This window comes from Peromyscus eremicus, chromosome 2 (assembly GCF_949786415.1).
Source record: "Peromyscus eremicus chromosome 2, PerEre_H2_v1, whole genome shotgun sequence".
NCBI classification, from domain to species: domain Eukaryota; kingdom Metazoa; phylum Chordata; class Mammalia; order Rodentia; family Cricetidae; genus Peromyscus; species Peromyscus eremicus.
The window spans coordinates 78,695,437-78,707,731 of record NC_081417.1 but is presented as its reverse complement, the minus strand read 5'-3'; the positions used below and the strand labels follow the sequence as shown (position 1 = coordinate 78,707,731).

Here is a 12,295-nt window from a genome sequence, read left to right as displayed (position 1 = left end):
CCTAGCCCAGTGACTAACACATGTAGTGGCCAAACAGCCCTGCTGGGAGGGTCTAAGGACACTTCGGCGGAGTCAGAAGGTGCTAGACAGCGTATCAACGTCTGCTGCAGATTCCAGACTTTAGGTCTCGGGCCTTATTATATGCGTGTGAACATAACAAGGTCAGTGCCCTCAACAGTGTTTAAACTCACGCATCTGCAGGGGATATTTAAACATACAGGGTGGTAGGCACAGCCCCCAACGTCTAGGAATTGTGTTGGATTATCCAATTCAAAATACAAGGGTCGTGTAGATCCTGGGGCCGGTCTGCCTAAATCACCCGGGCCCTTCCCCGCCCCCCATCCCACTGCTCTCCAGGTTTCTTCTGACTGTTGATTGGATCCTCAGCATGATAGAGCCATCCCTGTTTATTGCTGGAAAAAAGAAAAACTGACTTTAATATGATTTTTTTCCAGTTTGCACACTTGTTTCTGCTCTTTTGTGGAGTTTTACTCGTACTTATTTTTCTGGGAAGATTTTGTTTTGGGGAGGAGTTGGAGTCAGTAAGTGGAATGGCCCAATTGTCCATTCTCCTGGGGGTTGGAGGACACCTGCCACAGTTTATAGTCACTCTCGGTCACTTTCTTAGCTTATTATTTATTGATCTCTGAAGAGTCTTAGGTGAAGCCGTATATTACTCTGCGTTTCTTTCATCTACCCCATCACTGTGCCAGTGTTTATAATAAACAGCGGCCACCGTGGGGGACATTGCAGGGCAGTCCGCTCTGATTAGATGCCTTAAACTGCCTGTACCTTTCATCAAACAGATCTCCTGCTGGACTATTTTCATGGGTAGGAAGAGGATCACACCTCAAGATGAGACGTGATCTTTGGAACTTCCACAATACATCCCCCCCCTCCCACCCCATCCCCCACCGCCGGGGAGACCTATTCTGAAGTTGATTATTCAAATGAAACTGAAGACAATGGGAGACGAAGGGAAAAATTCCCAGCCGTGCTCCTAATTAGTTGACTGTATTCCTAGTGCAGGTTGAGGCATCGTTACTTAATAATGTAATTAGCCAGAGAGACATGCGCTTTAATGAACAACCCCATGCATATGCCATGCAGATTTGTGCTCTTCATCTTTCTTTCTTTTGCATATAAACTGTTTTAATGTTTGTTTCCTTGCGAGGGTAGGGGCTTTGGAAGGCTTTAATATAGAAGTTTATCTTTGTTACCTTTGTGGGACTGACTGTTAATAGGAGTAACCTTAAGCTTGTTGGGGATGCCTGTGGCATGACATATCGAAGAAATGGTTTCACCTAAGTCCAGCTTGGCGAACCAGTGAGGTGTTTTTCCTATTTCTTTTTCTTTTTGAGTGAAGTCGGAGGGGGAGGTGTTAGATAGAGGAGCACAGTGACTCAAGAGTGGCTATGTCACAGAAAACCTCTCCCCAGCGTAGGAGACAAGTCCTGAAAACTGAGTCCCACCTAACCTGCAGACCACTCCAGTGAAAAGTCTGCTCTCACAGCACTGCCCCTGTGTATGTGAACCTGGGCAGGGGCCTCGTGAGTCTTGTCATTTCCTGAGCTTCCTGAATCTTGTCAGCCTCCTTCCTCCCTCTAGGAGGCAGTGTTTCAGTTAGGAGGAAATGGTGACCAGCTCTGGTGGAGAAGTCTATATGGCTGGGAGGTCTGATCCCAACACTCTTTTGCTCTGGGAAATTTTTCAGAGACAAGATTGGCCTGGGAGGTTGCCATAGAGTCCTTGTAGTCTGATCTGAATGCACCTTCATGTGACTTCAGCTCAAGTGTTAGCTACCCTATCAAGTCTGTGCTAATCAGGGCCTGTGTGAGCCCAGTTGTTTGGTGCCTGGATTTAAAGATCTCCCCTTCTCTCCCTGACCCATCATCTCTTTTCAGATAGTCTTCCTGCTGTTTTTAAATCCTTTAAAAAAAAATAGAGATTGCACTTCAGAGGGAAACCATGAGGTACTTTCTGAGAATGGCTTACATCACTTAACATGGTGATCTATAGTTCCAGACGTTCCCCTGGAGGCTGCATAGTCTAGTTGTTCTTTAAGGCTGGATAATGTTCTGTTGAATGTATGAATCTGTCTTTCTGTATGCGTTTATACCACACAGACTGATTCTGTACTTGACCGTTACAAATAGCCCATCAATAAATACAAACAAGTATGTATCTCTGTAGCATTTTGACTTAGATTTCTTATGATGTATGTCCCCAGGAATGGTATAGCTAGATCATATGGTGTTCTGTTTTAACTTCTTGAGGACCCCTGTACTTACCTCCATGTTGGCTGTACTGTGTTACCCTCCCCCCAACAGTGAGCCATACATGATTCCTCCCCCTGCACCCTAGTCAGCATTTGTTGTCTTGGAGCTATTTTATTTGGTTGAGATGTTCTCTAGTTCTGCACGTGGCTGGATCATCCCTCGGGGCCTAATGAAGAGGTTACGTCTCCAGAGAGTTCAGACTGTCCCTGATCCTCTGTTGGAAACTTCTTTTGTGTGCCATCACATTCTTGTACACATTAATGTTTAACTTTCACCACAGTCTGAATTCATCTCATGATTTCTTGTCTATTGACCCACTAGGTTCGGTGGGAGCGACAGCATTGTCCATGTGTTCGCTACTATAGTGACCAGCATGAACTAGTTACTCCATAAACAGGCACCCAATTGAACAAGTTAGCACAGACCACAAGAGTGGAGGGAATTTTTATCACTCACAGCTCTATCAGTCATGGAGCATTAGTGCTTGAGAAGGATTTTTCTAGGTCTGAGGGAGAAAGTGTTTCTGGAAGAGTAAGGATAAGTGGAAGGGAAAATACTGGACAATTTCAGAGATGGAGCAGCTCTTGAGTAAGCTCTAGGATGCCCCCTAATAACTCCTGTGACTTTGAATGTCTGTTTTCCACTTGAGACATCTCCATCTGTATATGGGAAAATGCTCCTTACTGTGGAGGGTTACTCTGAGTGGTAATTACTTAGTCTTTGAGCACTGTTGGAATTCATGTGATGACTAAAGGTAATCATTCACACCATTATTTCATTCAGATTCCATTGCTGTGAGCCGTGATCCACACAGCAAGACACTGCCCAAACAAACACACACACACACACACACACACACACACACACACACACACACACACCAAACAAACCACCCCGCAAGAAAAATCAAAACAACAAATGCAGAAACAAAAATCTCACCCCAAATTCCAGCTGAGGATGCACATCAAAATCAGCTGAGTTTTGTAAAAATGTGGGTGTCTAAGACCTCTGCTAAGTACTTCCGATCCAGAGGAGTTCTCCCTGAGTAGAGACAGGAAGTGCTTCTTCATACTAGTTAACAGTCCCCATGGCTGTAACAAAACACCTGTCACAAACAACTCCAAGGATGAATGGTTTCTCTTGGGTCATGTTTTGAGAGGTAGAGTCCATGGTGGTGAGGGGTAGAGTCCATGGTGGTGAGGAAGGCAGGGTGACTGAGGAGTCTGGGTTCATGGCAGTGAGAGCTTGTGAAGTGACTTGCTCTATTAGAAAAGAAGAGGAAGCACAGAGCTTGGCCTGGAATCAGGACCAGTCTGTAACTAGACCTCAAGATCTAGTAGCCCACATCACTCAGGAAGGGTCTGCATCCCAAAGTTTCTACAGCTTTCCAAAGCAGTACCACCAGCTAGGAACTCAGTTTTCAAACACCTGAGCCTATGAGAGACACATCACATAGACATCATAATACTCTACTACTGGCCTCAATAGGCTCTTGGCCATAACAGAATGAAGCATACATTTAGTCCAACTCCAAAAGTCCCTGTAGTTTTAACAATTTCAACACTGGTCAAAAGTCTGCAATCTGAAGTCTGTTCTGAGCCATAGGCATAGTTTTGGCTGTGAAGTCAAAACATGTGTATATTCCCAGTATACACTGGTTCAGAGTAAATCTTCCCATCCCAAAAGGGAGGAATTGGATGATAACAAGGAAAGGCTAGACCAAAACAAGGCTGTAGCCTATCAGGGGAAGCACCAACCTCTGAAGCTCCATGCCCAGTATCCAGGGCTTGTAGTAGCATCATCTGGGACTCCAAGAGCCTTGAGTAGCTCCGCCCCATGTAGCTCTGTTGCCTGAAGTACATGTGTCCTTTCTCTTGGGTCAGCTCTCCTTTGTACCTGAAGGCATCCTTGGCACAAAGCCACATTTCTGACATGTCTAACATAACCATCAACAGTTTCACACACAACCCACTCAGGAGCCCCATGTAGGTAATCCAACCCTGCCACACATTGCCTGGCCTCAATACCTTTTTTCCCTGAAATCTTGCTGTAAGCCTCCATGACCCCGTAGCATTTGCATTCTATATACCTGCAGAACTAGCACCGAATCCCACTGTCAATTGGAGATGTTCCTGGCTTTCATTTCCCACAATTGTAGTGGTCTCTGATGCCCGCCTGCCTGCCTGATTGCAGGCAAAACATTTCCTAGGCTGTCCTATTTGAGCAGGGGCAGGAAATCCTCAGCGGCGTGCTCTGCTTGTGTACTCTTTTCTTCAGACACTCTCTTTTAAAAGTAAGTTTTAAAATTAGCTTGCATTTTTACGTTCTAAAGCCTTCGCTGGGTGAGCTCTCATGCCCATGGTCCCATAGTGTGCGCCTCTATGCATAAGAATTTGAGCCTTCCCTTCAGTGGTACCAGTGTAACAGCTACTGTTTTGTCCACACTTGCCTCATCTGTAGCTCTAAGTTCCCATGCTCCTTTCCCTGCCAAAAATGTGCTTGAGAAAACTTCTTTCTGTTCTGCCTTTAAATCCCCGTCATTGCTATAAATGTAGCTGGAAGAAGTGAACAGTGGCCATGCCACGTCCTTAATGTTATGACATCTTGAAGTTTCCTCTACCCAACAAGTGAACATAATACTTTCAGATTCAGCTTCATTCAAACTGTGAGGAGGCAGGCAGACCGCCAGGCCCTTTGACAGAGCATGACACAAATAGCCCCTCGCCAGTCCCCAACAGAATTGTGGTTCTCCGAAACCGCATGAGCTGAGTCTTCACTGTGACTTCTCTTGGTGTTCTGACCTTCCCAGCTTCCACCAGAATGACCCATTAAGTGCTGCTTACAGCAGTGGTTCTCAACCCCTTTGGGGTCAAAAGACCCTTCACATGAATTGCATATCAAATATCCCACATATCAGGTATTTACATTGCAATTCATAACATTAGCAAAACTACAGTTATGAAGTACAACAAAATAATTTTATGGTTGGGGGTCACCACAACATGAAGAGCTGTATTAAAGGGTCGCAGCATTATAAAGGGTGAGGGCCACTGATTTACAGCATACTAAGGCTTCTCTAACCCAGAGCCCTAAATTCTTCAACATTTCTCCAACAAGCTAGTTCAGAAGGCCTGTTGTGGAAATTTAGCAGGGCATGTGATGCTTTCCTTTAGTGAGACATGTAAATTAGATTAGGGACCTTGGTATAAGGAAATACTTTGTGTACCAATCAATAAATATGCCTTTGTATGGCTGTTTGGGGGTTTAGGCTGGACCTTCCTGCTGCCATGCAGGCCTTAAAATTTCATCTTGGAATGCCTGGCACCAATTCTGCGTTATTCTTCTGGTTACCATGACAAAACAATGAACAGAGCAAGTTATGGGAAGAATGATTTATTTTAGCTTATAGTTCAAGGGAAATGGTCCTTTATGGTGGGAAAGGCATGGTGACTAGTTCCGTCCGTGACAGCCAGGAGCTCATGGCATACCTTATTATCTTGGAGGATTAGGAAGTAGAGGGGATTAGAAGCAGGGCTAGGATATTGTCCTAGGCTGATGCCTAGCAGTATATGTCTCCCAGTTTGGACTTAGACTCAAGTGGTTCTGCAGTCTCCCAAAACAGTGCCATTGGCTAAAGAACAAGTCCTCAAATGTGGAGGCTATTGCACACTAAAGCCCTAATAGTCCACATGCATATTTTTCATACACTCCCTATGTGATTCTTAGTGATAAGTGCTTAGAACAATGTGTTTCATCCAAATCACACAGTATTTCTTAATATCTTCTGCCAAGAGATTGTGCAACTTGAACATCTCTGTAATGGGAACTCACAGAGCTGTAGGTACTGTCTGCCTTTGAATCTTCCTCTCTAGAGACCAAGCCAATTATTTCTCATCAATCTGGCACTTTTTTTTTTTTTACTATAAATTATGAGCTTGCAATCACAACTAAAGTCATCATGCTATCCATTGCTCTTGAATATGTTTAAGATGAAAGCCAACCTCATTGTCTTTTATAATCTTATTCTCTTACAACCTACATTCCTCTAATAATTCAGCTATCTATTGCTGGCTTGTAGCTAGAGTTTTCCTGCCTGGTCCACAGTCAGGACAAATCTCTGTCACCCGCCAATCCCACAGCCGCTCAGACCCAACCAAGTAAACACAGAGACTTATATTGCTTACAAACTGTATGGCCGTGGCAGTCTTCTTGCTAACTGTTCTTATATCTTAAATTAATCCATTTCTATAAATTCTATACCTTGCCACGTGGCTCGTGGCTTACCGGCATCTTCACATGCTGCTTGTCATGGCGGCAGCTGGCAGTGTCCCTCTCTGCCTTCCTGTTCTCTCAATTCTCCTCTCTGTTAGTCCCGCCTATACTTTCTGCCTGGCTACTGGCCAATCAGTGTTTTATTTATTGACCAATCAGAGTAACACATTTGACATACAGACCATCCCACAGCACCGGCTTCCTTTTCTAACCTCGCCACTGAGATCTTCAGGAGTCCATAGTCAAGGTACACAAAGCTGTATTTTCAGCTTCAGTTCTTCATTGATATTTCAGTTTCCAGCCCTTCTCTGGTATTTCCTCTTCTGTTTGCTCTAGCTGAGTCCTGGCTTACACTAGAAATTTTGTATGCAAGTGACTTGGCAGTCTTAGAAAACATTAACTACTTGTTTGGTTGACTGCTGATGTACACACAAATAATACTGATGGCTGGCAATGTTTGGGGCCAGTAAAGGTTTGATGCTGGGAAAACACCATGAAGGCTAAGGGGTCTTGTATTTGGTAAACGTGTATGAAAAGAGAACAGAGCCCCCCTGTAAACAAACATGGGACATAGTAGATAGAGCTGGGACTTTATGAAGTGACCACTTCATTCTGGTCCCATAACTGCTTGTGCTTTGAGTTTGTGTTGACTGGAAGCTAAATTTCAGCCAGAATACTGATGAGGTGAGCTGGGCTGTTGTATTTATCATAGATCTTTGGATAACTCCAACAACAGCAGATGAGAACTCTGATCTAGAAAGCGTCTCTTAGGGAAGTAATTCTAGGTCCTACAACAAGCCCAGCATCCCTAATGAGACAGAGAAGAGCAAGTTCCTTAGATCCAGGGGTTCTGTGTCAAGGACTTAAGAGAACTCCCCCTCCTTTTCTTTTTTGTAGTGCTGGGGATTGAACCTAGGGCCTTGTGCATGCTAGGCAAGCATTCTACCACCGAGCTATACCCCTGTTCTGCATTTTACCTTTTATTTTGCCACAAGGTTTTACTGCATTTTCCCATCTGGCCTTGAACTCACAGTGCAGCTCGGACAGCCCTTGGACTAGAGATCTTCGTGCCGCAGCCTCCCAGGTAACTGGGCTGCCAGCTTATACCAGCATGCTTAGTGAGGCTGCCTGTTCTAAGGCCAAGCACGGTTGATGGAGCTGTGGGAACATAATACATCATTTTCTTTATTCTGAATGCTTTAGCTCAGTAAGTGAACTTTTATTTTGAAGTTGTGGATGTCAGGAATGGCAGCCCTTTCTGGCTTTCTACAGATGAAGTAGAAAACTAAACATCAAAATGAATAGCACAAGGGGTCCCTGCCTCCCCATTTTCATTTCTCGGTGCAGCTGAGACTACTGGTTACATATGGAATCACTATAGTTGTCCCTTACCCCCGGTGTGTGTGTGTGTGTGTGTGTGTGTGTGTGTGTGTGTGTGTGTGTGTGACCCCAGGATGACTTTGAACTTTTATCATTCATTCATTTATTTATTTATTTATTTATTTATTTATTTATTTATTTATTTATTGAGGCAGTGTTTCTCAGTCTATCTCTGGCTGGCCTGGAACTCACTATGTCGACCATGTTGGCCTTGAACTCACAGAAATTCTCCTGCCTCTGCCTCCCAAGTGCGGGGATTAAAAGCTGACCTTGAACTTATGCTGGGGTGCAGGCAGGCAGCACTACTCTGTGTTTAGTGGTGTTGGGGATGAGGATGGAACTTGCAGCATGCTTTTGAGGGCACTCTACTAGCTGAGCTACGCTCCCAGTCCTCGTATGCTGCTCTTCTTCCTTGGATAGCCTCGTACCTGTACCCGGCCCACTGTGGCATCCGTGACAGATTTACCTTTACATGGTCCCTGGGCCTTGCTGCTCAAGTTTTACTGAAAAACTTTGGAATTGTGTTTCTGTTACTAAATTTTTTTTTAATGTTGCTCAACCTTTAAAATCTTTTAAGAATATTATTTCAAGTTGTCCAATTTAAATGGCTATAGAGACTTATCTGTGTACCTTGTCAATTTCATAGTTCAACCATGTGTTTCCTAACACCTGTCTCTCCCTCCCCAGTTTTTTCTGATTCGTTTTCCTTTTTTTTCTTTGTTTGTTTGTTTTTTTGAGACAGGATTTCTCTGTGTAGCTTTGGCGCCTTTCCTGGAACTCACTCTTTAGCCCAGGCTGGCCTCGAACTCACAGAGGTCTGCCTGGCTCTGCCTCCCGAGTGTTAAGATTAAAGGTGTACACCACCACTGCCTGATTCGTTTTCTTATCAGCTTAGGTTACTTTTGATTTTTTTTTTTTGGGGGGGGGGAAGGAACTATAAGAATCTATTAACAGACAGTAAGCAGTATTTTTAAAGTTCCTGTGTTTTTTTGAAACATACATTACACAATCCATTGCTCAACATATGTATGTAATTAACTTTGGGATCAAAGAAGGAAAACCATGCAAAAGAGACTTCTGTGTATTTAGAAGAGACCTGCTGTTGGACTCAATACTATGCCTTTGTATCATGGATGTCTTTTCACATCAGTGTGTGAATCTTTCTAGTCTTTCTATGACTTACTCAGTAGCATTGTGGTTTATTTGCCTAATATTCTCTATCATCTCTTGGGCCTCTTGTGGCCCAGGCTGGCTTTAAACTCCTATTCTTCCTGCCTTTCCCTCTAGGGTGCTGAGATTAAGGCAGGACCACACCTAGCACCCAATTCTCTTTTGATAAACATTTGGGTCATTTCTGATGTTTCCATATTCAAGACATATTGCATATTCATTCATATTTATGTGCATATTTTATGTCCTTTTTTTCTGAAATAATTTAAAGAAAGCAGGGGCAAAAGGATGTTGGCAAAGTAGGCTTAGATCTGAAAGATGAGCCCTATCATTGAAGTCATGCCAATCAGTGAAATTCAAAGAAAAAAACTAAAAAGAAAAAACCTCAGAGGCCATGAACAATGTCTGTAGCCATAGGGGAAGAGGAGGAGGGTTAAGAAATAATGTGCTCATTCCACAAGTATTGGGTTTGGAGACAGTGTTTCACTCTGCAGCCCAGGCTGGCCTTGAACTTTCAGTCTCTTACCTCAGCCCCCTAAGTGCTGGCCTTACAAGTGTTTGTAAAGTCAGTATTTTATTAAATTGTTCTGAATTTTTGTCAGAAAAGGTACACAGGATGTTTTTGAAAGTTAAAAGTGTCTGAAGATGACTGCCTTGTGTTCTGAGGTCTGGTTTGGATGGCCTGAGATGGTTACATCATACTTTTTCTTTCACATAGAGTTCTGTGTAAATAGTCCACTAGCGTTTAAGATTGTAGAAGAGAAACTTCACATCAGTTCAATACTTTCTGATCTGTCTCTCTGCAAGTGTCCTTTTCCCTTGAGAATTGCCTGTAAGTTGAATGCAGGAAGAGAAACACTTTCTGAATTGCTTTGCTTTAAGAATGTCAAGGATTTTGTAATATTTTATTTATATTCAGTTGACAACAGTTGCTACAATGCACTCTCAAGAGTTAATGATTTGAAGATACATAGTAAAAAGTTCTACAGAACTTTAGGATGCAAATGAACCCTAAGGAGTATTATTTCATAGACAAGGAGCTCCATGAGTAAGCCATCTCATAATTTGTCTCTTCTCTCTGTGTGCACGTTTGAAAATTTCATTAAATCCAGGCATACGAGTTTCCTGTACTTCTGAACAACCTTCATTTTGTATAATTATATTTGAACTATTTGAAGGAGTTTGGGTTTTCTCTTTTCCCAGATGAATGGCCTCTGTCATCATGAAATGTTTATTTCTGAGCTACTAATTGCAGGCATGGAAGTCAGGGCTCCTCACAGGTGTCCTGTTGCCTCTCATTGCAGAGATCAGTTGTGGCAGCCCTCCTGAAGTCCAGAACGCCATCTTGGTGGGGAATCACACCTCCAGCCTGGGCAGTGTGGCTCACTATGTCTGTCAGGAGGGCTTTGAGAGTTCTGGAGGAATGATCACTTCTGTTTGCACAGAGAAAGGCTCCTGGAGTGACGTCATTCATACATGCACAGGTACAGATTCCGGTCTGCTGGGCCCCTCTTACCTGGGACCTCAACAGCGGAAGGATCGGGGAGTATGAAGCTACCTCCCTCTGGATTGTGCCTGCCTCTGCTGTTTACTTGGGTGGGAACTTGGCTTTAGATTTCTCAGCTTAATCTTGATGATTTAGAAGGTAGGTTGGGAAAATAAGTTATATAGAGAATTTTATGCATTCATCTTTTAAAACACCATAATTCACTATGCTTTTTTGCTCTCTCTCCTTAGCGAGCTGAGAAAAATCTATTCTATGGAACCATTTTCTCATACTCTTAACACATTTTGGCAAGACAGCTTTTCAGACAAAAGATGGCAAAATGCAAGGAGTTAAGTTTTATGTAATTGTGTCAAAACACAAAATACAAGTAAATGTATTATATTGATTCTTTTACACTATGCAATTCATTGGTGTTATGTGTATCCAGGTATCTTTTAAAACTGGAACTCCCCATAGACCCTGGCACCCTTCCATTTACTTTCTTTTTTTCTTTTCTTTTTTTTTCTTTTTTTTTTTTTTTTGGTTTTTTGAGACAGGATTTCTCTGTGCAGCTTTGCGCCTTTCCTGGAACTCACTTGGTAGCCCAGGCTGGCTTCGAACTCACAGAGATCCGCCTGCCTCTGCCTCCCGAGTGCTGGGATTAAAGGCATGCACCACCACCGCCCGGCTCCATTCTGCTTTCTATCTCGTAGGAATTTGACTACTTTAGGCATTCCGTGTAAGTAGAATCATATGGTATTTGAGTTGTTTTTTGTTTGTTTGTTTTTAGCTTGGCTTACTTCACTTAGCTTTTTTTTTTTTTTTTTTTGCTTTTACAAGACAGAGTTTCTCTGTGTGGCTCTGGCTGTCCTGGAACTCGCTTTGTAGACCAGACTGACCTCCAACTCACAGAGATTCACCTGCCTCTGCCTCCCAAGTGCTGGGATTAAAGGTGTGTGCCACCACCACCCAGCTTTAGCTTACTATTTTTAAGGTACACCAACAATGTAGGATATGCCATTTTCCTTACTTTTTAAAGGTGAGAAACACTCTATTATATTCATTCACACATACATACATATGTGTATTATTTATGTTGTTTATATTAATCTACAGTCTACCATGTGACTCATTACCTCTCCTCCATACCGTATATCTGACTTGCCTCTCTTCTTTCCAGAGTTCCTAACTCTGCCCAGAAGTTCCACCTATCCTCTCCTGCCTAGCTATTGGCCATTCAGCTCTTTATTAAACCAATCATAAGGTGACTTGGCAGAGACACATTTTCATAGTGTATGAAAAGATTATCCCCTAACAACACTATGTCTTTAACTATATTTTTCTTTCTTTATGTGTATGTGTTTATGCAGGTGTATTTGTACATGTGTGTGCAGGTGTACATGGAGACCAGAAGTCAGCCTCAGATGTGGTTTCTTAGGACCCATCCACCGTATTATTATGTTTTTGAGACAGGGTCTCTCATTGGCTCAGAGATCACCAATTAGAATAATCTGACTGGCCAGTGAACCCCAAGGATTTGTCTGTTTGTCTTCTTAGCACTAGACTACAAGAGTAGCTCACGTGCCCTACTTTCTTATGGGAGTTCTGGATATCTGCCTTAGGTCCTCACACTTGTATGGCAAACACTTCATGGACTGAGCCATTTCCCCACCCCTGAGAGAGAGAAATTTGAGGATATCTATCCTAC

The 12,295-nt window shown here is 43.1% G+C and overlaps 1 protein-coding gene across 1 annotated transcript in view; it reads left to right on the top strand.

Annotated features, from left to right (window-relative positions):
* Positions 1-12,295, top strand: part of Susd1 (sushi domain containing 1) — a 115,066-nt gene that overhangs the window by 29,376 nt on the left and 73,395 nt on the right. Inside the window, exon 6 of the mRNA XM_059255808.1 lies at positions 10,406-10,585. Coding sequence (XP_059111791.1) covers positions 10,406-10,585 — 180 coding nt within the window. The remainder of the gene's footprint in view (positions 1-10,405; positions 10,586-12,295) is intronic.